The 27,263-nt window shown below is 44.1% G+C and overlaps 2 protein-coding genes and 1 long non-coding RNA gene across 11 annotated transcripts in view; 1 reads left to right on the top strand and 2 right to left on the bottom strand.

Annotated features, from left to right (window-relative positions):
* The window catches only part of TMTC3 (transmembrane O-mannosyltransferase targeting cadherins 3), a 52,566-nt gene extending 46,010 nt beyond the window's left edge, over nt 1-6,556 (bottom strand). For 2 of the 5 annotated variants that reach the window (XM_005279123.5, XM_065560150.1), the window contains exon 1: nt 6,418-6,556. The gene's annotated coding sequence lies outside the window, so the exon portion shown is untranslated. The remainder of the gene's footprint in view (nt 1-6,417) is intronic. The other 3 variants (XM_065560145.1, XM_065560153.1, XM_024106888.3) reach the window with 2 other exon arrangements.
* Nucleotides 6,557-6,923: 367 nt separating this feature from the next.
* Nucleotides 6,924-27,263, top strand: part of CEP290 (centrosomal protein 290) — a 111,819-nt gene continuing 91,479 nt past the window's right edge. For 3 of the 5 annotated variants that reach the window (XM_005279116.4, XM_065560126.1, XM_065560112.1), the window contains exons 1-6: nt 6,924-7,054; nt 14,221-14,343; nt 14,480-14,557; nt 18,881-18,950; nt 19,240-19,286; nt 21,434-21,577. In XM_005279116.4, the coding sequence (XP_005279173.2) occupies nt 14,242-14,343; nt 14,480-14,557; nt 18,881-18,950; nt 19,240-19,286; nt 21,434-21,577 (441 nt within the window). In that variant the 5' untranslated portion in view covers nt 6,924-7,054; nt 14,221-14,241. Of the gene's footprint in view, nt 7,055-7,611; nt 7,737-14,220; nt 14,344-14,479; nt 14,558-18,880; nt 18,951-19,239; nt 19,287-21,433; nt 21,578-27,263 lie in introns of those variants that run through there. The other 2 variants (XM_065560120.1, XM_065560133.1) reach the window with 2 other exon arrangements.
* LOC135974078 (uncharacterized) lies at nt 16,071-25,462 on the bottom strand. The gene is made up of 3 exons (XR_010591211.1): nt 25,347-25,462; nt 16,340-16,405; nt 16,071-16,203 (listed from the first exon to the last, which is right to left on the bottom strand). It is a non-coding gene; the product is annotated as an uncharacterized LOC135974078 (long non-coding RNA).

Raw genomic sequence — 27,263 nt, 5'->3', positions numbered from 1 at the left:
TACCAATGTGATATATGCCATCATGTGCCAGCAATGTCCCTCTGTCATGTACATTGGCCAAACCGGACAGTCTCTACGCAAAAGAATTAATGGACACAAATCTGACATCAGGAATCATAATACTCAAAAACCAGTGGGAGAACACTTTAACCTGTCTGGCCATTCAATGACAGACCTGCGGGTGGCTATCTTACAACAGAAAAATTTCAAAAACAGACTCCAACGAGAGACTGCTGAGCTGGAATTGATATGCAAACTAGACACAATCAACTCAGGATTGAATAAGGACTGGGAATGGCTGAGCCATTACAAACATTGAATATATCTCCCCTTGTAAGTATTCTCACACTTCTTATCAAACTGTCTGTACTGGGCTATCTTGATTATCACTTCAAAAGTTTTTTTTCTCTTACTTAATTGGCCTCTCAGAGTTGGTAAGACAACTCCCACCTGTTTATGCTCTCTGTATGCGTGGATATATATCTCCTCAATATTTATTCCATTCTATATGCATCCGAAGAAGTGGGCTGTAGTCCACGAAAGCTTATGATCTAATAAATTTGTTAGTCTCTAAAGTGCCACAAGTACTCCTGTTCTTCTTTTTGCGGATACAGACTAACACGGCTGCTACTCTGAATTCAGCATTAGGGACCTTCAAATCCACACCACAGTCTTCTGCCCCTGGAGCTAACACATCTTCCAAATACATTGCAAAACTTTTTGCAAGACATCATTAGAATGTTGGGAATCAGGATCCCCGAATTCTATTCCTAGTTCGGCAAAGGAATTGTAGTCTAGTGCAGGAGTTCTCAAACTTCATTGCACTGTGACCGCCTTCTGACAAGAAACATTACCACAGGACCCCAGGAGGGGCGGGACCAAAGCCTGAGCCCGCCCAAGCCCCATCACCCAGGGCGGGAGTAGGTGAGAAAGAGCCAAAGCCCCAATGCCCCAGGCTGGAAGGCCAAAGCAGCCAGCCCTGGTGACCCCATTAAAATGGGGTCATGACCCACAATTTGAGAATCGCTGATCTAGTCGTTAGGGCAGTTGTTACTGGCAGACTAGGTAAGCACTGACATTTGATACCGTCATTTCAAAAGCCAGGGTGGCTGAATGAAGACTTGAGTCTTGTACTTTAAGGACCTAGGTCTATTACCTGTACTATCCACAGAAAGCTGACACAATCTCAGTTATCCTACTGGTAAGACAGGTGGGGATATGATAGATGTCTATCCTAAGCAGAAAATATGGGGTATTAACCAATAATAAGAATCATGAGAGGCAAATAAATATTGCCAGTTAAAGAGAAGACTTTAATTCACGGTCTCCTGGCTTTCACCCTAAACTAGTGGGTATTTTGTGTGCAAGGGTTCTCAATGCCCTCCATGTACCGTGCTGGCATTTTATGCTAGAACAACTATGTTCTGGCATACTACCCTAGAAACAGAAATAAAGTTGAACAACATTTTTATTTATAAGGTTTCACAAATTATCCTTTGTAGTGAACACCAAATATCAATAGGGGAAAGCCAGTGATAAAATTTCCTTTGGGTGTTGCCCACAGATATGCCCCTCCCCCCAACAAAAATGGTTAAGAAAATTGAATTTAGAAAAAAAGGCCATAAGGGGAATAAGGAGTAGGACTTTTGCGAGTAACCAGGAACCCCTAGACCAAACAGCCCTAAATTTAAACCATAAACTCTAGCCTTAATTTGCATGTCAGTTTTCAAGATGATCTGACTACCTGTGTGGAGAAGTTAGAAAATTCCTGTTTAGACAGAAATGCTATTGTAATTCAAAGTATGGTACACCTATTCATGATTTCATAATTAGCAATCCTGTGGTAAGCAAGCTCTCTGCAACATCATTCCTACTATGGAATCTTGCAGGAAAAAAAAGAATTGGGCTTATATTGATCAGACAGACTTTTAATTAATTGAGAACCAATTTTATACAACTGGGAGTGGACTGAATATTCCTCTTTTGCTGGTTGTGTAGCATTTACTACTTTTTTCACACATTTACTATTTTAAACCTTTGGTTATTCCATATGCAAATGGTAGAAGGGAAATACATTTACATTGTGTAAGTCTTGTATACAGTGTATAAGTCTTGTATAGTATCTTTTATATTATTCCCAGAATACTTTACTGCTCTAATAAACCTTTTCAAGTTCTGTGTAAAGATGGTAAAGTAATTCCAGCACAGAAGAAATGCATTAAGAACAGTTCATGGTCCAGCACCACACACACTTTTACATAGGTGAATAGCAATTTGAGTCACTTAGTGTTTTTCAAAACTGCGTGGGAACCTGACAAGAATAGGTCTCCATTAAAATTCCTCAGATACTAGGACTGTTAAGTAACCTGTAGCAAGTTTTTGTGCTAGAGTTCTAACTCCTGAAAAATATTACATATAATTTACATCTACTCAATATTTCTGAGGGTTCAGATATATTCCAATTTCGTTGATTTCTTTCAGAAGCTCTCAACTGAAAACATTAATAACAAACAGTTACTAACTTTAATTCTTTCCAAAAGAAACAGAGCTCTTCTAAGCCTTTGGTTTCAACAACAGCCTGTGGCTACAAGTTCCAAAAGTTTAATTATATGTTGTGTTTACTGGTTTTAAATTTGGTGTTTTTAATTTCACTGACTGTCCCACTTTTCATTGTATGATGAGACATGTAGAACAGAAGCTTCCAGTCCACCTTCTCTGTACCATTCATTATTTTGTATACTTTATCCTATTCCTTCTTGTTTAGCTCCTTTCTCAGGTAATCACCCCTAGTCTTTTCAATCTCTCATAAAAGTTTTTCCATCCTTCTGATAGTTTATTTGCCTTTCTCCAAACCCTCCCTCAATCTGCAATATTCTTTTTGAAACTGGGGGACCAGTACTGCAGTTTACTAGATGAGGCAACATCTAGATTTATGGGATATTTGCTGTAAGATTCTCCATTCTGTTCCTTATATAATAAAATCTATGTTATCCGGCCCCGTACCAACCAGAAAGCTCTATAAACCAGCATTTCTAATCTTCATAGAAAGTCTGGTTTATAGTTCGGCTGGCGTGGAGAATTTTTAATTTCAGTTGCAGAATTTTTAATTTTTTGGCACAGAATTCCCACAGGAGTAGATAGTTGACTCAGAACCCTCTAGGGCAGTGGTTCTCAAACTAGGGCCGACGCTTGTTCAGGGATAGCCCCTGGTGGGCCGGGCCAATTTGTTTACCTGCCGCGTCCGCAGGTTCGGCCGATCGCAGCTCCCACTGGCCGCGGTTCGCCGCTCCAGGCCAATGGGGGCTGCAGGAAGGGCGGCCAGCACCGCTTCCTGCAGCCCCCATTGGTTTGGATCGGCTGAACCTGCAGATGCGGCAGGTAAACAAATCGGCCGGCCCACCAGGGGCTTTCCCTGAACAAGTAGCGGCCCTAGTTTGAGAACCACTGCTTTAGGGCAGTAGTCCCCAATCTTTTTGTGGCCAGTAGCACATTCATGTTTTCAGAAGAGTGTGGCGGGCGCCAACAATTTTTCAAGGCTTATTTTGTATTTGTACATTAAATAATACAAAAAACATCATATTTAATATTACATAATATATGAATCCAGAGAGAAGAGAGAAGCCGCGAGGACAGAGAACACTGGCGCCCGCAGCCCCGGAGTACTCTGTCCCCAGCAGGCGAGGGGACCCAGCTTCTCTCCCCTGCTGGGCACTAGGCGGGCCCCGCACCTGCCGGGGCAAGGCCGGTTCTAGGTTTTTGCCACCCAAGCAAAAAAATTTTTGGCTGCCCTCCCCCACCCGCACCCAAATGCACATGGAAGGCATAGGGACTAACCCTCAAACCTTGTACCTAGAAAGGGATGGGGATGTAGTAAAGAGGGTTCAGGCAGAGGAGCGGGTGTGGGGGTGCTTGGGGGCTCTACACTGGCAGAGGAGTGGGGTGTGATGTACTCGTGGAGGAAGGTGGAGGAGGAGAGGGGGTATCAGGAGGGTTGCGGGAGAAGAGGTGCACCGGAAGAGGAGATGTGGGAGGAGAGGGCTGGGGGAGGGTACAAGGGGAGAGGTGCGGGTGAAGGGAGAGTACAAGGGGAAGGGGTTTGGTGAAGGAGTGATGGGGGGAGGTACAAGTGAAGAGGCTGTGAGCGGGATGGGGGGTGCAAGGGCTGAGAGGGGCAGGCGCTGACAGCTGCTTCCCCAGCCCCGTGCAGGCAGAGCTGAGAGGACGGACACTGACCCCCAGGTGCCCGAGCCGCGGGGTTCCCACGGCGGGGCAGTATCCCCCGCTGCCCTGTTCGGAGCCGGGCTCTGCCTCTCTCCACCCCTGGCACTGTGGGGGCCCGGGGCAAGCAGCACAGGGCTGAGGAGAGGGAGGTGCGCAGCAGGCTGGGTGCGGGAGGAGGAGGGGGCAGCTCCCTGGAGGCTCGAGCTGCCCAGCCACTCGTCCCATCAGCGCGCGAGCCGGGATCTGCGCCCCCTGCCCAGCCCAGTGGCGCCCTGCCCAGCCCACTCGGGCAGGGAAATGCCGTGCCGCCCTGGGGAGATTCAGAGCAGCAGTAGTGGCGGCAGGAGGACCCCTCCTCCTCCCTCCCTCCCTGCATCCCGGGCCCCGCTTTCCTCCCTCCCCGGCTCCTCACACACTCCGGGAGCCCCTCACCCCGGAGTTCTCTGTCCCCAGCAGGCGCGGGACCGCGGCTTCTCTCCGGCTTAAGCCTTGGCACCGCGCCTGCCTTGGACCGAGAACACCGATGCCCACAGCCTGCAGCTCTGGAGTTCTTTGTCCCCGGCAGGCACGGGGCCGCGGCTCCTCTCCGGCTTAAGCCTCGGCACCATGCCTGCCTGGGCCCGAGAACACTGGCGCCCACAGCCTGCAGCCCCGGAGTTCTCTGTCCCCGGCAGGCGCAGGGCCGCAGCTTCTCTCCCCTGCTGTGTACTAGGTGGCGCACATAAATGCCATGGCGCCCGCAGGCACCACGTTGGGGACCACTGCTCTTGGGCATACGAACAGTTTAATATTTTTTTTCCAGTATGCATTACTTTGCATTTACCTACATACAATGTCATTTGCCATCATGATGCCAACTCACTTAGCTTGGTTAAGTCACAGTGAAGTTTGTTACACTCTTCTCTGGATTTCTGTATATTCCCTCCTGTCCCCACCCCGCTAAATAAGACCTAGTATACACCTAAAAATTAGATCTACATAGCTATATCCCTCAGGTTTGTGAAAAATTGTGCACCCTTTGCAATGTCATTAAGAATTTTTCTACATTTTTTCTAAGGTCAACCTAAGTAGACAACCTAAGTACCACCTCCCTGAAACGTGGATTAACTCCACTGATGCACAAATCCTTCCCGTTGATATACGAAACGCCTACTCTACTGCAGTGCTTCTCAAAGTCGGGCTGCTGCTTGTGCGGGGAAAGCCCCTGGCGGTCCAGGCCGGCTTGTTTACCAGCCGCGTCCGCAGGTTTGGCCGATCGCGGCTCCTACTGGCCGCGGTTCGCCGTCCCAGGCCAATGCAGTGCTGTAGCTGTGCTGCCATAGCTGCTGTACTGTAGACATGGCCTAAGCATTGCTTTTGTTTACATTGGGATTGGTTACCTGCAACTCCATGCCTAGAAAAAAGTGAAAGTGACCTCTGAGGAAACTATATTAGAATTTGAACACTCCCTCAAGGATGAGAGGGGTTACAATCAGGATGAGGCATGTATGCACATAGGGAGAGTCAAATAATCTAAAATGTGCCAGGCATGGTTGCGCATCAAAATTCAACAGTACATACATAGAAGAATATGGAAAAACTAACAGCTACAGATCCACTTGCAAGGCAGGAACAATAATGAGAAAAACCAAGCTCAGCTTTGAGGGCTATATGCTACTGGGTTTTTTGTTGTTCTGAATATCCTAATATTTTCCATAGCTTATTTGTATTGAGGTAGGGGATACCCGCTGGGCCAGGCACTGCACAACTCAAGAAACTGCTCCCTGCCCCAAGGAGCCCCCAGTCACAGCATGCCAGCTGTATGTGGACAGTAGCACTGCAATGCAGCCTCTCCCGGGGTGCAGAACTGCGGAGAGAGGTCCTTAGGGGTCCGGAGCCGGGGCAGACCCCTGCTCTGCGGGCGGGAAGGGGTGTACGGCTGAGGCAGGCCTGGAAGGACCCGTACTCGTGGCGGTATAGGGACCTCGCAGCCGACGCTGAGGCAAGACTCAGAACAGGGGCGGCAAGGGGCGCGCAGGAGCCGGGAAAGGGAATCGGGGCGGGGTGAGCGCGTCGCGGCACAGGCGGAGCAGCCCCTCCCCGGCGGGTGACCGCGGGCGGCATCAACCACCCCGCCGTATTCCCTCCACCCCACTCGCCTGGGGGAGGTCCCAGCCCGGCCGCCCCCATCGCCCCTCCCTGGCAGCGCTCCCCTACCTGGCGCCGTGGGGTAATGCGCGCTCCCTGCTGCAAACACCCATAACTCGCTCCGCGGCCACCGAGCCCGGGCTAGGGAGAGCGGGGACGCGCCCTTCTGCGCTACGCAAGCGCAGAGCCACCGCCCGCCCGAAGGATGCCGGGAGTTATCCCTTCAGACTACAAGTCCCAGCGTGCGGGCTGGCTTGAGGTAGCCTAAGGTATTGGGACCTGTAGTCTCGGCGATGCCGCATGGCATGCTGGGAAATGTAGTCTTGGATTTAGGGTTGGCGGATTCCCCCTTGCACAACGCGGTCTTATGTGCCATTAGCAACAGAGTGTCCTGTGGCACCTTTAAGACTAACAGATGTATTGGAGCATAAGCTTTCGTGGGTGAATGCCCACTTCGTCAGACGCATGTAATTATGTGCCATTGAGAGCCGTCCTCGCCCTTTGTGGCGCGTTGCATGCCGGGAGTGGTAGTCTCCGCCGGCTCCGCTGTGCACGCTGGGGCTTGTAGTCCCGCGGGAGTTTTGATTCGATCGGCGTCTACGTGTATCCGGGTCCCTCCCTGCTCTGGCTGAGCGCGGCCGCGGAGCAATGTTTGATGGCGTCGCCTAGCAGCAGCCGTTGCCTGCAGTAGCTTCCACGGAGAGGGGTGAGGGCAGGAGCGCGCGGCGGTGGGGGGATGGGGCGGGACGCGGGGGAGGTGAGCTGCCGGGCGCAGGGAGGCCACCGGTGGGCCTGGAGCGCAGTTGGGGTGGTAGCGGCGTCCCCCGTCTGCTCCCCACGTCCCGCCTCCACGGGTCCCGGGCTCGGGGCGCGTTATCCGGGCACTTGCGAGGGAGCCGCGCCGCAGCCTCCCGCTGGCAGCGCCCTGCGCGGCTGAGGAGCCGGAGCCTGGCTGTGGTCGGGTGGGAGAGCGCAGCTGCCTCCCTGCAGAGCGCGGCCACGCACCGTGGGAGGGCCTCGGTCCGCGTGGACAAGAGCACGGCTCTTGCTGGTGGAGGCTGTGTGCGAGCGGAGACTGCCGTGCGCTGGCACACGCTGATGGGGAAGATCCATAGCCATGGTCTGGTGGCTTGTGAGGGAGGGAGCCACAGGGTGCGTGTCAAGCCTTTAAAAACGTTCCTGGCAAATAGAAAGGATGTGAAGCCATCGGGTCTCTAACTGTGATGGTGTGATGCTCCCTGTGTACCCAGGCTCACTGCTACCTGTCCTTAGCCTGAGGATGCCTTGACTCTGCCAGCTCCTTCGAGCCCGCTGAGCATCTCCTAGAGTGTCCAGCCCCTGGTCCATGGGGCACTTGCATTATTCACAGATTCACTGCTTCCAAATCGGTACATCTTAACTTACTGGTTACCACTCCTCTTAATGCTTATCACTTAGTTATGTTTAGGGTGAAAACAAAAGTTGATTTATCTAAGTATAGAGATTCCAGGGATAGCAAGTTGAAGTATCGGAAACAAAGGGTTACATATGAAATAACATGCATAACATGCGTTCTAGTGTTTAGTCTTAGTTAACAAGATACTCTCATGCCTAATAAAATATTGTTCACCAGCACTTTCCAGCCAGGCAGGATGTGATCCCTTTTTCATGAGAGATGACACACTGTCTGCTAGGTGTGAAGGTATGCTAGGTATCCAAGTATACCTCTCCACTCTTGGCTATGCCCCCACAATCCACTGTCTTTACTTGTAAACGGGATCCCTTCCTGCTGTTTATTTCTTTGTGAAATCTACAAGAGTAAATTTACAGAATCTTTCCACTGGTATCACAGTTACTATGCAAATAGACCACTGCCATTATAAAGTGGACAGTATACAACAATGGTTCTCAGCCTGTGGGCCGCTTGTGGCCCAATCAGCACACATCTGCGGCCCATGTGACATCCTCAAGGCCATACAGACATCATACATATTTTGTGGATGCGGCCCACATAACACATAGACAGCTGTATATGCAGCCCACAATGGTACATAGGTTGAGAACCACTGGTATACAATGACCGAACAGTGAGGTAAGCATCTGTTATCCCTGCCTGCAAAGAATCTGTCTGTGGAGTGTCCCCTTCTGGTGATCTGCCTACCTTAAGAACATAATTCACAGTATAGATGGATAATTTCTGAAATATTATCCTGACATACATTTGGCAATGATTATGATGACTAGTGTGATACTGGCTCTTGGTAGAAAGCTCATATGCCACCCTTTGGTGAACTATAATGCATATATCTAACCCAGCGGATCCCTGTGAAAGTGTCTACACTCCCTGTGCCTTCTGCCAGTTGGCACCCAGAGGTTCCTAGGTCACAGATGATGCCATTGATGGAACTTGCTTATCCATTCTCTACACTTCACTTAAAGTATTGGACTATATTAACTATAATGTGTTATATTCAAGTCATTGGATTGAACTACATCTCAGCCATGCTCCCATTTCGAACTACAAGGTAATGCACTTTACTACTCTGGCTGGCTGAGATGAAAAGAAGTCAGAGTTGTGTGTCATCAGCATACTGATGGCATCACAAGCCATATCTCCTCACATACCCTCTCAATGATCCTATATATACTGTACACTGAAGAAAAGGGGTAACTAAATGGAGCCTGTATGCGATGACCCTTAGGGAAGAGGAGCGATTTGAGAACCCCGAGCCATCTAAAAATCAGCCCCATCTGCTGCTGCATAGGTCCACAGGCAAGTTGGTCAACAACACCTCATGATCATTAGTATCCAAAGCAGCAGATCACCTGGATCGATCAGTCTTCAGCTGTGCCGATCACAACACGTCTGCCATTCTTCTCACACTCTTGCCTTTCTTTTCCACGTTCGTCCGAAGCGTTTAACAGTGTCATTTTCCCATCTTCTTGGAGGCCAACCAGGTGGTCTTTTCTGCTCTTGTGGCCTGGATGACCTTTAGGGTAGCTTTTGATTCCATCTGAAGATGCAACACACCAATACATGATGATATTAGCTGGCATGATATGACTTTCAAAGACCAATCCTTACTGACGAGAAATCCGACTCCTCCAACATTTCTAGTGCCATCTTCCTTTCCGAGCCTCACAGTGCTTCCATCCTTCCAGTTGACTTCCAACTCCTTCTTTTGTTGGGTTTCGCTGACACCAAGGATATTGCATCTTATCCTTTTCTTCTCCTCCATTAGATGGTTTAATGTTTCCTCCCTCGCCAGCAACCTACAATTGTAAGTACACACAGCAAGGGTTGTCCTTTTCCTTGTTGGCCTAGCAGCCCCTCGTCGCTCATTTTCCACTCTGCCACCTTAGAATAGTTTGATGACGTGCAGGGAACTAAGACCCATTTACTCGTGTTGTTGTTAACTTCAAGCCATCCCACTGGCTAGGCAGGCAGGCATGCATACCTCCTCAAGTTTAGCTAGCCTTCAGCCTCTAAGGAGAAGGAGATGCACTCTTTCTGAGAGAGCAGTCCCCCTCCCTGGATTGAATAGTCTGACACCTTTGTAGCATGGTTAGACCTACCAGGGCATACGCCCCGCTATCATAGCTGTCAGACGGCCAGGGCCACCGCTGTGCCATGATGAGAATTTTGCAGTGGAGCAGAAAATAGATTTAAGAATATCGGCATAGACCCATGAGCTTCATCCATTGCCATAAAGAGATCAACTACAAATACAACCAGCACAGCATGTTCTAGCAGGTGGAGCGAGCAAGTGTTATAGAGATTTTTTTTTTTTTTTTGGACTGTGCCATCATCAATAAACTGATACTGTATAGCATTATTTGGTTTACTGCACCCAAAAGTGTCCTTTGGATTTACAGGACATATAAGACCCAATCAGTGCTCCTAAGAATTTACAATTTAAAGTCCCAATCCTATAATTGGATTAATAGATTCATACAAACACAGAGGTCTTTCCACTTGGACCAATTGCAAGATTGATGCCTATATAAAAGACATATGAGTAAATAAATGGTCCATCTTGGGACTCCAGAACCCTGTCTTGTTGAGCGAGACACAGACTCAGGGTCTGGACCACGCTCCAAAGCTACAGGCTTTAAGTGAAAACAGCTCAGCAGGTTACCTGTCTCTAGTACCCAGACACCCAGTTCCCAATGGGATCCAAGCCCCAAATAAATTTGTTTTACTTTATTTGTTTCCCCTGGTATAGTCTTTGTTAGATCCAGCAGACATTGGGGGTAAGCAGGGGTTTGCTCATGACTGGCCACCCCCTTTTTCCTGCTCCACCCCCTTTTATAGCTTTGGCACAAGGCTGGAATCTGTTATCTGTGCTTGTCCCCACCCCGCCTCGTCAATGGAAAAGTACAAGGATTAAGATGGATTCCAGCATCATGTGACCTGGTCACGTCACTGTAAGACCCCTAGTCTCTATTCTTCCTGTGTTGGCCCACACATACACAGGAAGGTTTGCACGTAAATGAACCATTTACAACCAATTGACTGGGTCAATGGGAGCCATCAAGATTCTAAACCACCATTAATGGCCCACACTTAATTATGATAGGACCTCAGAGTTATACTTCATATTTTTAGCTTCAGATACAAGAATGATACATGCATACAAATAGGAGGAATATATTCAGTAGGTTATAACCTTTGTTATGATACCTTACAAGAGATCTTTTGCATAAAGCATATTCCAGTTACATCATATTTACACTCATGATCATATTTCCATAAAACAGGGCGTGCAACGTCACAGCAGGATTCATAAGCATAAGATCATGAGCAAAATACCCACCACAGAGTATGTTGGGCAGTGTCTTTTGCCTCAGGTCCTTAAGTCAAACAACCAAAAGTTCCTTTAACATATTCCTCCTTTCTCCTTCCATCATATCCCATTATCAGTTGTTGTCCTTGGTCCTCCCCTCGCTTAGTGAGCGCAGTTCAGCTGAGGGTAAAACCATCAATCAGGGCATGCCAAGCACAGTTCTGCTCCCACACACCAAGGATAACAAGACTTTATTAGCCCTGCACCAAATAACAAAGTGACTTGCAATCCAACACCTGCCAAAAGTGATCATTTGTGCAAAGCAGTTCCATCATGCTGCGCACTTAGGCCAATCTATGCAAACAAGGTCGGTTGCTAAAATCTTCTTCCCTAATTCATCACTAGATGTCAGGGTAGAATTCATTCAGATCCTGCTTACATGGTCAGACATAAAGTTGGTATCCTGAAATGAAAGTAGCCTATAGGTTTGTGTAAATAGGATTTGTGATGCCTGAGTCATTAGCTAATTAGGGATTAGGAAAGACAAGAGATGTGTGGAAGGATAGTAAAGGACTGGTTGCACAGCAGAATTTTAGAGTGGGGCTGTTGGAAGATAATTCTGTGCTTATATTCTTAGATGTGTCCTTGATTGAGGGTTTTACTGTCCCTTCATCAGCAAAACCCTCAATCATTTGTCTGTCTGTGGAAGTGGGCCTGTGGTTCCATTTCAGTACTACTTGTTGACATCTCATGGCCCATGTTTTCATGATGCCAATAGCCTATTTGCCTAATCTGCAGTCTCAGCCTCTTGTTTTCCTTGGTCATCTGCTACTCTGACACATCATCTTCTCCTTAGAATATTTTCCCCCTCTTAATCTCTTTTCTCCTAATTAACTGGGTAGGACTAGCATTTCAAAAGGTCCTTGAATTTCTTCTGCATGGCATACTGCAGCTGTGTCTCCCTGTCATCCAGGAGAAGCAGAAGATCAGAAATACATGCATAATGCATGTGTAGTGTCATCCTTGGAAAATGATTGATTATATTTTCCAGAACACTTAGTAAACACAGAGAAACTGATTCTAGAACAGTGGTGGGCAACCTGCAGCCCACGGGCCGCATGTGGCCCGTCAGGATCATCTGCTGGTGGGCTGTGAGACAGTTTGTTTACTTTGACCGTCTGCAGGCATGGTTTCCTGCAGCTCCCAGTGGCCACGGTTCTTAGTTCCCGGCCAATGCAAGCTGCGGGAAGTGGTGCAGACCACAGGGACGTGGTGGCCACCGCTTCCCGCAGCTCCCATTGGCCGGGAACGGCAAACCACGGCCACTGGGAGCTGTGGGTGGGATGCCTGCAGATAGTCAACATAAACAAACTGTCTCCCAGCCCGCCAGCGGATTACCCTGATGGGCCTCATGTGAGCCGCAGGTTGCTCACCACTGCTCTAGAATGTTATGGAATATATTTTCCCACAATTCCTACATTTTTCTTTTTTATGGCATATTATGCATATGGGCTATTAAAGACTTTTTAATACTGGCCAATATATGAAATCAAGTAATGTAGAGCTTCTGAATTATATTGCAGCAATTAATAGATCTCTTCTCCCTCTCTTTAGGTACTTTTGCTCAGTGTCTAAGGATTCCCCAATAAAACAGGATTTAGACTTGTAAAAACGATATAACTGAGATAATAAATCTGAAGTACAGAGAGCTGGCAGGTCACTGGAGGCTAGGGAAGGATGATTTGCCTCATAACTTAATTGCACAGCTGGAGGAGAAAAGTTTTCATGTAGTCATCGCAGACAATTCTAGGAGTGCTTCGAGGAAGGTAGTGGCAGCTGAGGTTGTGTGGCTGTGCAATATAAAAAGGGAGGTTAAGCTGGTGAAACTCTAGACTGGGCTGAAGTAATGCAGAGCAAGTTGTGCCAGTTCCCAGAAGTATGTGAGAGATTCCCACAGCCTCAAGTGTGGGGAGTATGAGGGCTAAAAAGACATCAAAAGTCCTCTCTTTTTGTAGACGGGGGTACATAGGAGAAGTTGGATGTCTGAGGGCAGGTCTACACTATGTGGCTAAGTCGACCTAAGTTATGCAACTCCAGCTATGTGAATAACGTAACTGGAGTTGACGTACCTTAGGTCGACTTATTGCGGTGTCTACACGGCGCTGGGTTGATGGAAGAAACTCTCCCGTCGACTTACCTTATGCTTCTCGTTTCAGTGGAGTACTGGAGTCAATGGGAGAGCAATTGGCGGTCAATTTAGCTGGTCTTCACTAGACCCAGTAAATTGACCCCTGGGGGATCGATCGCCATGCGTCAATCCCCCGGTAAGTGGAGACCAGCCCTGAGAGGGTGATCTGTCCAATTCTCTGTTAGTTCGCAGCAATGGACTAAATATATTGACTGTTCTGGCTTTTTTTTGTTTTGTTTTGTTTTTGTTTTGTTTACTGCATTGTTGCCATTCTTCTAACTTAGGGCAATATATATATAAAAAATGCTTGTTCTGTGTTTAAACTTAGCAGGGCCTAATTGCTCTTTTTGGGCTATTGTCAGCGCGTGGCAGGAACAGCCAAGGTGAATGTAGTAATCCACAAACTCAACCCCCCCTTATGGATATAGTCCAGGCATTTCTCACCACGTCCAATACAATGGCAAGCCATCGTGACACATAGATATAGACAGGATATAGACATCCATGTAGATGGATTTACTGTTTCACTTCTTATTACCCTCAGAACAGATTGGCCAGCTTTCAGGTTAACTACTGGATTTTATAGATACAGCCACAGTAAGCGAAAAGAAGAGGGTAGTAGCTAGCACAAGAATTTTGCTGTCTTACAGAAATGGATGCTGGGTAATCAGATGTTCGCAGTGCAATTGTTGGATGTTATATATGAGATTTTCTGTTACCACAGGCAGATTTGCTTTCTGGAATATCTGATTCAAAGATCTCAGTGTGTTCACCGAGAAACACAATGTACTGCATTATGAGATTGGTGGATGGTTCTTAGCATCGGTCTCTGCCATTCACATGGTTGCTTTTGACAATCATAGCTACAAGTTCATAAATGGTAATAAATACTGGTGTTTGATTATTTTATTGTTACAGAAAAACTATTTTAAATTCAAGATGCCACCCAATTTAGATTGGAAGAAGCTTATGAGAATTGATGCTGATGATCTGCCTCGTCAAGAAGAACTGGCAGATAGTTTGCTGGTGACTGTATCCAAGGTATTTTAAGTGAACTTTAACAGTTTTATTATTCATTCTTTAATTAACCTGAACTGGTATAATACGTGTGTAGTATTAAGTGTGTTTATTTAATTTTCTTGATGTTTAACTAAACCATATTCTCATCTATATTTAGGTTGAAGGAAATGACTTAAAAGATGAAAATCCTGAACATGTGGTACATCTTTTTAAAATTACACAGTCACTAATGAAGGTTTGTATTAATCTTATTTTTTAAAACAACATGACTTTTTAAAATGCATTCATGTATTTATTTTTAGATAAAAGTATTCGTTTCCATTTTCAAGTAGAAGCTCAGGGCTCAGTTCTTTTGTCTACACACATGTAACTCCCCAGGTGTACTGGAAGACATGCACACTTTGTTGCGTCACATAAGTGCTCCTGGGAGTTACATGTGTGTATGATGAATGGAAAAACAGATTGTGTAATTAAAAGAGCCTGCTTTTGCAGATAGAGAAATACAAACACAAATCTCAAACAATTTTTAGATGCTGTAAAATATCTTAAAAATAGTTTTTCTGTAACATTTGTGGTGCATAAAAATACATGATGGTGTGGTGCCTGTTTGAGTGGTGCTAGTCTGGAATAACCTTCAAAACTTGAGTGTCAGCTCATTAGGAAGGTGGTGTGGGGTTGAAAAGGATAGTTTTAAATTGTTGGATGCCAAGTAATTTTATTTGAAAAATTACTAACAACATTTAGTTTAGAGAAACAAGGAATTGTAGGCGAGCTCTTATTAATTGTTCTCTTATTGCCAGTTCAGGGGTGTGGCTCCCCCTCATGTAGTCACAGAGGTTCTTTTACATACCTTACAGGACACCATGATCAAGACCAAGCAAAATAATCACAATTTTTAACCATGGCTATTTTATTATTAAAGAAAGATTTTAAAAAATTAAACCAAACTGCACAAATGACTGAACACAAATAATAAACTGGTTACTTCTGTTACAATCTGTTCTGCATGTCTCTCTGTGGAGAGCTGTTAATTCCCTTGAGCGTGAGCCATCCCAGGGGGTGGGGATGCTTTTCTCTTGGTAAGCTAAGACCAAAGTATATTACTTCCCAAATTATTGTGAATTAAGCTTTAGCATCTTATTAGATATTTAAAACTGTTCATCTGAACAAAATAATTTGTTTAAAGGAAGTGAAGCCTATTAATAATTAATAACCTAAACAGTTTATAGTTGGGTAAAGTAAGCAATTTTAGCTAAATCCTATGAAATTGAAGAAGATATTTAAATTAGTTACTCAGAAGAAAGCCATTTAAGGATCTGTCTTAAAACAGGCCACTTATGAAAATTAAGAATTTTAGATCCAGTTACATCCCATTATTTCTCTGTTTATCCTCTCCAGAAATACAGGGTCTAACCACTTGGTGATTAACTTGGTGTTAGCACTGGTTTACACTGCAAACTTATGTCAGTATAGCTACATCGCTCAGGGGAAAATTCACACTCCTGAGCAATGCAGATATATGGACCGAACTCCTGGTGTAGAAAGTGCTATGTTGACGGAACGGCTTCTCCCCTCGACATAGCTGCCGCCTCTCAGGGAGGTGGAGTATGTAAGACGACAGGAGAAGCTTTCCTGTCGATGTAGGTAACGTCTTCACTAAGCTGTACGTATAGACAAGCCCCATGTTTTCTAAGTTACAACAGTATTTCAACAAAATCATTACAAAAGTTTTAAATCTAATCACTTACCAGTGTATTTAGTGAACTTTCTCTCACCAATCCATGTTGAAGTCTTCGGGAGATTTTCCTGGAGTTGGTTTCTTCTTGAGTGTTCTTTGTTTTTCTTATCTGTCTGTGGCAATTTACTTATGGAGAGCTGTGTCTGAACAGGGTGACAGAGGGTGTATGTGAGGGAGGCTCGCTTCAGAGTTTCTATACCCTTCTCCTTCCTATTTTCATGAAATTATAGGAGAACATACCTCTTTCAGGTTTGTTTAGATTCACAGTTGGCTGCTTACCCTTTCATTGACTTCATCCCCTCAGGATTGGCTTAGGTGACACTCTTCAACTCCTGACAGTGCAGTCTGTTTAATGAATATACAACAGTCCTTTAATTGACTTGTGGCAGGAAAGCATCAGATAACTCTTCAAAGCTAGTTTCTCTTTATTCAGTCCATTGTCTGAGATAGTCTTTCAATTTTATAAAAGTTTAAAAGGAAATGAAAGTCTGTTTTCAAAAAGTCCAAATATTCCTGTTTTTTATATATGAGTTTTTGGTTCTTAGAAGTCTTTTAAAATTAAATAACTTTGAGAAAGTCTTTAGCTTAAGTTGATGATTCTAAATGATTTTTGGAATGATGGATTTTCTTGTCTTCCTGAGTTGGTTGAGGGTTTGCTTGTGCACTGCCAGTAATTAATTTATTATCTATTAATATAAACCTTGTTTACATAAATGGCTTCTTACTCTAGTTTGCAAGGTCATTTGATTCCATGTTGGGACATAAAACATGTTATTATTTATATAGTGTGACCGAGGTCCCAGGGGGGCCATGCTGAGGTTACTCAATTAGGGCAAATTGCAAAGAATGTGGCAGACAATCCCCAAAGCTGGTGGTTATTCCGATACTTAGATCCACCAAGCTAGCCACAAAACAGCTTCTATAATATCTTACTGGTTAAACAGAAGCCAAAACGCCAGCTCCCTTAACTTAAAAGCAACCCAGCCTTTGGGCTCTCTCCCAGACAGCCAAGTTCTACCAATCCCAAAGAATTGGACACATTACCTCCCAGGTTAATGAATATTCCAGATCTTACCAAATGCACACTTACAGCCAATTCTTATTAACTAAACTAAAATTTATTAATAAAGAAAAGAGAGTGTTGGTTAAGATCATTATACATACAGACATGAGTACAGTTCTGAGATCAGTTTCATAGTAGAGATTGGGAGCTTTGGCGTTGCAAAGAGTTCTTTCAGAGTTAGTCCATAGGTTATAATCCAATGTTCATATCCAGGGTGATCCAGATGGGACTGGAGATCTCAGTTTTACGACTCAAGCTTCCCCTGAATAAAGCTCAAGGATATCTGAGATAAAAAGGATCAGGACCCAAGAGTCCTTTATACAGTTCCAGGCCTTCTTTTGACAGCACGGAGTCCTCAGTTGACCAATAGGCAATCATCGCGACTTGGAAGTAGACCTATTTCCTAAGCATCACCGGTAATTAGATATACGGATTAACATAGACAATTGATTTATCTTCCACCATTCGCAGGTGCTCTGCTATATATTTAAAAGAGAAATTGATACAGTGATACTACTATATTCACAGTTCATTTAAATGTTAAGATCTCCTTTTGATCTCTCAATTCACAGAATACAACATAGACAGGAACCGTTTGATTACATTGTTAACCTCTAACAAGATATAGATAAACATAGACTACTACAATTACTATCTTCTTCCAATTCTTTAACAATACAAGTTTACATTTCAAAGCTGTAGTCTATCTAACATTGCTTTGCTAGCTACTTGTAAGGAATAGCCCTAATTACCACTGACATACTTTCCTAATATGTCTTTAAAGGTAGAATTTGGGTCATTTACCCTGATACTTGCTTAACTCTTTCTGGCCCAGCGTCACACATTGCAATGACATTAGGAGCTGTATTAGGCGCTTTGCATTTAGCTAATGTATTTGCAATTATCCATTTCACAAAAGGTGTTTTTCATTTCAACATTTTAAGAAATAAACAAAAGTTTAAAACATCTCCAGCTACACATGTTATTCTATAAGGTTTTTAAGAACATAAATAGGTTTTCTTGCAAGAGGGTGGGGGTTATTAGAGTTCCCTCTACCTAGATTTATTGCTCTGATAATATACCCTACATTCCTTTTTACAGTTAGCCCTCTACTTAAAACATTGTTTTACGTGGTCTGTGCTCTTGAGGTATGGTTGACGTTGAGAGAGAGAAACCGAAATCTGATTGAATTTCTTTGATTAATTTTAACATTTTGTAACATAACTAGCTAAACATATGTATTCTTATATTTATAAGCACCCTGGGTATAACATTCTTGTAGTTATATCTTGATATTCAGTAATGTGCAGACAAGTTTGTAACAACTTTAAAATTATTTTATAATTTATTATATATATATATAATCAATATCGAGGTATCTCCCAAAACCATGCTTATGAAATCTTTATATCACACTACTTGTATTCTATCACAGATGTATTGAAAATGGCAGTGCCAACCAGGTTACAAAGTCTGTTTTTTGTAGGGACCTTTTCTATGGTTTTCAGGATGTGTGCTTCTGAGTACATAAGGTTTCTTTATTGTTAGTATGATTCCTGTGGAAAAATACCTAGTGTGGCCTAGTGGATAGAGCAGCTGCCTGGTGCTCGGAGGGTATCTGGTTCTATACCTGACTTGACCACTGGTCTGAGTGATGTTCCATTAGTTCTAGAATGAGATTTTGTGGAAGTTATCACCATCTCATAAATTAGCCTAAAGGTAAATCTGTTTTCTTGCTATGTATATTTCTTTGTTAGATGAAAGCCCAAGAGGTAGAGCTGGCTTTAGAAGAAGTTGAAAAAGCTGGGGAGGAGCAAGCCAAATTTGGTGAGTAACTCTTCTGAATAAGCATTAAAAAAAAAATATAGCTATGCACAAAGTGACTTATTACATGGGGTCTATAACTAATAAAACATTAGGCTTAAATAACTATAGGTGGAATCCTGTCCACATTGAAACCAATGGCAAAATTTCCATTGATTTCAATGGGGACAAGATTTCATCCCGATATTGATACATGGGAATGAAGATTGCTGCTGTTACTGTAGTTCTCATAAGTATTTCCTTTGCTGAGAGGTCTTGGATAACCCAGTATGTCCTATTTTTATTTCAACAGAAAATCAATTAAAAGCAAAGGTTATGAAACTAGAAAATGAATTAGAGGTATGTTTGTTTTTAAACTAAATTAGTTTCTAGAGCTCCAATGGTATTTATTCTCTGTGGACTTGGATACAGTTTTTAACATTATTTGAGTTTTGAGCATGGAGAAATAATCTGTTCCTTTTAAAAATGTTTAAAAAAAGGTGGTGGGTTTTGTGCTTGGATAAAGAACTCAAAAAACCTAGATAGGTGTTCATGTTAGGGACTTATCAAAAGCCTATAAAAGTCAGTTAGAAGACATTGATTTTTTTTTTTCAGGCCATTCAAGTAAATGAAAGACAAACAGTGAAATAGATTTTAAGCTGCAGGCTGCAACTTTATGAACTTAACACTGGGTAGAGGTGGTATATGTCTCCACCTTATCTCACATACCAGGCACATAACCAGGTCCAGTGCATCGTGACAGCGCTCCCAATATCTAACCCAGCATTTCTTAAGCTTCATTGCACTGTGACCCCATCTGACAACAAAATCTCTACACGACCCCAGTGCCCTGTGTTACTCTAAAATCAGGGCTGGCGTTAGAGGGTGGCAAGCAGGGCAATTCCCTGGGGAACCACAAAGCTAAGTTGCTTCGGCGTCAGCCCCGGGTGGTGGGGTTTGGGCTTCTGCTTTCTGCCCTGGGCCCCAGTGAGTCTAACGCCAGTCCAGGTGACCCCATTAAAATGAACTCGCAACCCACAGTTTGAGAACTGCTGATCTAACCCAGGGGTTCCCAAACTTGGTTCGCGGCTTGTTCAGGGTAAGCCCCTGCTGGGCTGCGAGACACTTTGTTTACCTGAGCATCCGGAAGTACGGCTGCTCGCAGCTCCCAGTGGCCGCGGTTCGCCATTCCTGGCTAATGGGAGCTGCAGGAAGTGGTGCGGGTCAGCCCACCGCTTCCCACAGCTCCCATTGGCTGGGAATGGCGAACCGCGGCCACTGGGAGCTGCGAGCAGCCGTATCTGCAGATGCTCAGGTAAACAAAGCATCTCGCAGCCGCCAGGGGCTTACCCTGAACAAGCTGTGAACCAAGTTTGGGAACCCCTGATCTAACCTATAATCCTGTATACCCTTCAGTCTACTCCCTGGATTCAGCTCATGTCTGAAAGATTTCAGGCCTCCTCTTCTGTGTACAGGCACAAGCAAAGCTAGCAAAAATCACGGGTCTCATTTACCTCTGGAAGCTGGCTCTATTAGCCTTTATCCACACTGGACACCGACTGCAGATTGTGACAAATGACACATTCTTATATTATCGCTTAGTATCAGACTTCTAAATCCTATTATTTCTTACTTCAACTGTGCCTCCATGATATTGTGAGGAAACAAAGCTCTCTATCTACCCTACAGGGAGGGAGGGCAGGACAGCTGAAGAGGCAAAAGACTTGTGTAGCACAGGAAAAAGTTTAAATTTTTAAGAGAGGGGAGTATGAGAGCCAACTGGCTACCAATCCTCCTCCCAACTGTCCAGTGGGATGTAACAAACCCAAAGAGGGAGAGGGGCCTGACTCCAACCTGTACTTTCCTCCCTCCTATCCCCATGGGAGTGGCAAATCCCCTCTTTAGGTCCAACCAGTAACATCCTCCCCTGACCTACTTTGAGGGGGTGTGAGCTGGAGGAGGGGATATTTCAGGCAGAGGCTCTCCTCAGTGATTCCTCTTCTGGGGATACTGCATTCTCCCGGATGTCCAAACAAATGTCCCGTTTTACACACACCCACCCACCCATGCTGAGATTTTTGGGGACAGATTCTCTAGGCTTTGGATCAGACACTTAGGCCTCAGTGAGGGAAAGTGCCTTTGACATGCCTGAGGAAATTTGTTTCACAAATAAAAACAGTACCTACTGTTGAAAGAGATGTATTTGCCATGTATGGTGGTTAATTTCAGTATTAATTTGGAATATGTACCAAGTACATATCTGCAGAGCACAGTGTATGTATGGAGATCTCTAGGGAGATCTTTATTTTAATAATTCTGAAGATTTGTGCTCAAGTAATTTTTGTTGTTACTAAAACATTACATGGAAGCATCACCCATTATCTTGTTTTTTTAAACTGTTTGCAAACATTTTTACTTCCATACAAATAAATCTGTCTCACTAGCTGCCCTACATTTTTAATTTGAAGAAAAAATGTACATTTGTTAGTTTTTAATGTTCTTCTAAGATGGCACAACGAGCTGCTGGTGGTCGTGATACTCGGTTTTTGCGTGATGAGATCCGTCAGCTGGAAAAGCAGTTGGAACAAAAAGACAGAGAATTAACAGATATGGAAAAGGAGCTAGAAAAAGAGAAGAAAGTTAATGAACAGGTAAGAAATATTTTATTCCATTGCACAGCTTCTCTCTGAATTCATTACTCGTCCCCCACCTGGAATTCGGAAGGGGTCCAATCAGGAGCATTTTAGGTGAGAGTCAAAGGACAAGAAGAAGGTACCCTGCCAGCTCAGGGGCTGAGTCCCTCAAGAGACGTGGACCGTAACAGCAAGCCTCCCAACCTGGGTCAACAGCCTTAGGTTTGCGCTACTATATTAAGAATAGGTGTCTAAAACAGAGCTAAGTCAGAAGGGGACTTCTTCCAAAAGACCCCATAGACAAAGGGTTTTCAAACTGGGGGTTGTGATCCCTCACGGGGTCATGAGGTTATTACATGGGAGTTGTGAGCTGTCAGCTCCACACATGGTGGTGCTTGGGCTGTCGGCCCAAGTCCGGTCATGCACAGGCCTGACAGCCCAGCTCCACCCTCTGCCTCACTTTGCCTCCAGCCCTGCTCTGCTTACAAAGAAAGGACGCCAAAATAGAAGTTCGCTCAGGGCACCATTTTCCCAAAAGCTGGCCCTGGGATTGAGACAACATTAGAGGGCTTGATTATTCAGTAGCTGAAGACCTGCATTAAACTGCAGACCTATCAGAACAGATAGGCAAAAAAAAAGTAATTTATAATTTAACAGTCAGACACACAGGCACATATTTTCTCCTGAAAATAATGGCCACGTCTACTGCTTAAAACTGCTAAAAAGTGAAAGTAGCTTGAGTCTACATTAAACACTGTTTTACCAGCACTGTTACCTCTGGTATTGAAAAACCACAGTGCATCATGGGCTGTCAAGTTTTGTTGGCTGAATCAATGAAACCATGCAAGCTGCAGCAACATCTTGAAACTAGACATCCTGAGCATAAAAATCAAAATGTGGATTTTTTTTCAAACGCACCAAAGAGGCGACAAAGCCAGCCATGCTTGATGCAGATGGAAATTTCCGTCAGCAAAGGTCCTCGGCTGTGGAGGCCTCTTATGTTGTGTTGTTATGAATTGTCCGTGCCAAGAAGCTACGTACAAGAGGTGAGAAGTTTGTTCTGTCAGTGTGCAAAGATGTTGTCTCGCTTATGGTTGGCAATGATACTGCCAAAAAGCTTAATATGCTTTCCATGTCGAATGATACTGTGAAACACAGGATGTGTGAGATGTCTGAAGATATCAAAGAACAAGTTGTGCAGAAAATTAAACATTCTGCTTTCAGTATGTTCAGCCTCAACTTGATGAAGTTACTGATGGTACTAACTGTGTGGAATTGATAGTGTTCGTACGATATGTTAATAATGGGGATGTTAAAGATGAATTCTTATTCTGTGAACAACTTGAAACAACCACATCAGCACAGGGCATTTTCAGTAAGGCGAATACCTTTTTCGAAAGCAGTGACAATAAGTGGAAAAAAATCTTTCTTTGGTGTATGTACTGATGGTGCTCCAGCCATGATGGGTGTGTGGTCTGGCGTTCAGCAGAAGGTAAAGTGCGTGTCACCTAATGTGATTGACACTCGTGGAATCCATTGTCAAGTCCTAGCTGCAAAGAAATTGCCAATGTGCTTTAATGCTATGGTGGATGTTATATGCTTTGAATAGTCGTCTTTTTCAAGAGCTCTGCAAAGAAATGCGTGGTGAATACGAAGTTCTGCTTTTCCACACTCAAGTCCGATGGCTTTCTAGAGGCCATGCATTAAAGCACGTTTTTATACTTCATGAAGAGATGGAGGAGTTTTTCCTGCAAAAAGAGAAACAAGAGCTGAACAAAATGTTCAGTGACGAGAAATGGCTTCTCTGCTTAGCATACCTAGTCAATAACTTCGATAGCCTTAATGAACCTCCATCTGTCACCTCAGGGAAAATGTTCAATGTTAATAGACCTGACTAATAAAATCAGAGCCTTCCAGATGAAGTTGGATCTGTGGCGCAGTAATTTGGACACAGACAGATATGGCATGTTTCTGACACTTTTTTCATTCAGCAAGGAGGAGGAAGTCAATGTTGATAGTGGTCTCAAGTCAGCTATTAGTGAACATCTGAAAACCCTTCATGAAGAGGTCTCACACTACTTTCCAGTGCTACCAGAAGCACTTCATTCCTTGGTGAAGAACCCTTTCAGTGTGATGGCTGAGCAGGAACAGTTTATCAACATGATCAATGATGACGAAGTGAAAGCAAAATTCACACAGCTGCCTCCAAACCAGTTCTGGTGTTCAGTTGCTCACTCATGGCTGAAATGGCCCTGAGAGTCCTTCTGCCATTCCCCACTATCTATAAACTCGAGAGTGGATTCTGCAGCCTTCTCACAATAAAGACGAAATCCCGAAACCGATTTGATGTAAAGGTCGACATCAGATGTGCCTTTTCTAGCACAACGCCAAGAATAAAATTTCTTGTCTCAAATAAACAGCATCGTCCATCTCACTGATTTTCTTGATGCTTATGATGATGCTTATGTTTATGGTGATTAATTGCTGTCATGTATTAAAATGAAATTCTACTTAACAGTAACTTAAAAATAACTTTTCTGCTTCTAACATTAATTTCAATAAAAATGGGTTTTAGTCTTAATTTAAAAGCAGTGAGAAAAAGTACATTCATTTTAAACAATAGGGTTATAAATTTGGAATTTAAGATAGTGTTAAATATATTAAGTGTTTTTAATTTAAGGGGGAGGGTTGCACTCAGGCTTGCTGTGTGAAAGGGGTCTCCAATACAAAAAGTTTGCGAACCAGTGCCATAGACCATAACAGTGATGACACGATGCACATCAATTTCAAAGCCCTCAGCTATCGCCTTTCAGACCAAAGGTTTTTCATATACTTTGCAAGGAAAGCCTACTCTATGGCAAATGAATGGCTCATGGACTTGGGGTATGATTTTTGCTTGGAGTGAGACATCTTGGGTTCTGTCTTGGTCAAGCCCTTGATATGATTTGTAACAAGCAATGGGTTTTAACTTGGTGATCAAAAGGAAGCCATGTTACATCCATGAATCGCCATCATTTATCCTAAACGGCTATCTGATGAATGCAAACTTACAGGTGAGGAGCTAGTGGGGGGAAACAGAGAAATTATCAGATGAGATTGCAAAGAGACCTCATCACTCACTTTCAAAGCCAGCATAGCAATCTGTTGCTTGCTACCAACCCAAAGGGCACCCAAGAAGGGGCTATTACCATGGAAGAGGGAAAAATATGGAGCAGAAGTTTCCAAGGAAACTGTGACAGAATCCATGGGGTGCAGCATCAGACTGTGGGACCACTGTGCCCCCTTAACTCTCCAGCCTGGGCTGTCTCTCATAATGCTTTGCTAGTGACAAGCAGCAAACCCCTCCAGGCTCTGTTATCACTCAGCATAACCGCATGTGGAGCCCCACATCCAGCTAGATTGCATGAATGTTCCCAGAGCCACTCATGAATCACACAGAGAAAGATACCAGCCAACCCACCCGCAGCTCCCAGCTTTGTACCTCAGGAATATACTGTCTTGCACTGCTGAAGACCCTTTATTGAGCAATGCAAGTTTATTAATTGGGTCACCACTTCATTAATGGAAAGTAGATATACACCAGCCTTTGTGACCTGAGCAGATTTACCAAGCAATTCAGGCAAACTCACTGGTAAAGATAAACAGTAAAACAAGTTTTTTGATTGATTACAAAAGATAGATTTTAAGTGATTACAAGTGATAGGCAAAAAGTCAGAGTGGTTACCAAAATAAAATAAAATATAACCCTTATCACATAGACAGTATTTAGATGAAGCAATGTTCTCACCCCACTGGATCTTACAGTCCTTAATATACAGGTTTATCTCTTAAACCTGGGCCAGTCTCCTCTGTTGAAGTCTTCAGTTTTCTGAGCATTCTTGTTGCTTGCAGCATAGGTAGTGGGAGAAGAAAAGGAAAAGCATGGGGCCACTGTGTTCTGTTTTATATCCTTAGTCCATGTGCTTGGAGAACACAAGTCCAGGCATGTCTGTTTGGCATTGCTGAGTCACCAGGCAAGGTTAAGCAATTCCCCTGGTGTGGCCTTGTGCAAGTGAGTCATTGAATTTTAACCCTTGCAGGACAATGGCTGTTGATGGTTGTTTGACACCTGCCCGGGTGTTGGTTAGCTCTCTTATCCTTGTCTCTGGGGATCTAATATCTGGACAATTCCAGCCTAGCTTGCTGGGGATATCACAGTGTAGGCAGGAAGCTGTGTGTTCTGGAAAAAATCCTGCCCATGATGGAGAGAGACATGGGTTTCCAACCAAGAGAGGTGACGGCTGAGAAGCTCAGAGTGGGTGCCCTCGAGCGACCCTGGGGGGGAGAATAGAGGTGCAGTTTTCCTGAACTGTGACAGTAAGTGCAAATGACATGAGGAAAGCCAACCCAATTTTCAATCTAGATCCTTGCATATTTACTATGGAAGCAAGCATACAAGATTTCCAAAATCTAATAGTATACATCCTTTTAGTTCATTTGGACACCTCTCTCAGGGTGTATCCTAAAAAATACATCACATACCTGGCCATAGGAATTCGTACCGGTCTTCCATCAAGTCCCCTATACTGTCTATGATGCAACCAGTACCAGCCACATCAGTAGAAGGTGCAAGAAACTATATAGTGGGCAATTATGGTACTTTCAGAAGTTTCCTCCTTGCCATTAGGGGTTTGCTTATGTTTGAGCCATGAGTGTTTATATCACTTCCAAAACTAGGGGTACAAAAGGTCAAAGCTTCTCCATGGCAAAGGAAATAATGCCCTGGGTAGAGAAGAATCTGCTACCTTTCCAGAGAGTTCACCTAAAAGATACAGAAAAGAAGAAAAGGGAGAGTTTTGGTCCTCCTCCTAGTGCTCTAACTCTAGTGCTCTAGTGGCCCAGAAGAAACTTTAGACGTGCCAGACAGCCAGCGACCCCACATTGTACCTGCAGAAAACACCAGACCTCTTGAAGCAGTGACTCCTTCTTTAAGATTGGGAATATCTGCATTTAACAGCCTGGGTATCAGAAGAGAAGTGTAGTTCAGCATGGATTTTCCATTAACTTCTAATACAGTTTGGTATCCAGACAGAACTCAACCAGAATAATTAATTGATCTGGTCAAATTTATATTTCTGATGCGAGGGGAAACAGAAAGCTCTTTGGGGTAGTGTTTGCACTGTGCCCAGCACAATGGTGCCCTTACCACTAGATGTTATTGTGATGCAAATAATAATCCCAAAGTTCTGGTGATTTTAGCTATATTAGATTTCAGAGTAGCAGCCGTGTTAGTTTGTATCCGCAAAAAGAACAGGAGTACTTTTGGCACCTTAGAGACTAACAGATTTATTAGAGCATAAGCTTTCGTGGACTACATCCCACTTCTTCGGAGTTTCTCCAGGAGGTTTGGTTGGAGTCCTATTTAGAAATGAGGATACCAGCCTTACTGGCATTTCGTAAACTCCATCTTACCATCAGGTGCCAAGTTTAATCAAAGTGACAAATTAGACATGCCTTGCCTGGTCTTTCTCATCACCATTGCCTCTGAAAGGCAACTTTTGGAATTAGTTCCCATATCCATACAAGATCTTTGTCATAAGGAAAACGTTATTTTTTATAGCTCCAGAAACCTTTCTGTTCAAGGTAAGTTCCTCTCTCCACGATTCCTGGGAAATAGTTCTTCCATCATTTTGTTTGAACCCTTGGAAGCTTGTGGAACAAATGG

Source organism: Chrysemys picta, chromosome 1 (genome assembly GCF_011386835.1).
Source record: "Chrysemys picta bellii isolate R12L10 chromosome 1, ASM1138683v2, whole genome shotgun sequence".
NCBI lineage: Eukaryota > Metazoa > Chordata > Testudines > Emydidae > Chrysemys > Chrysemys picta.
Note: the sequence above shows the minus strand (reverse complement) of the source record. Positions and strands in the feature narration are given on the sequence as shown.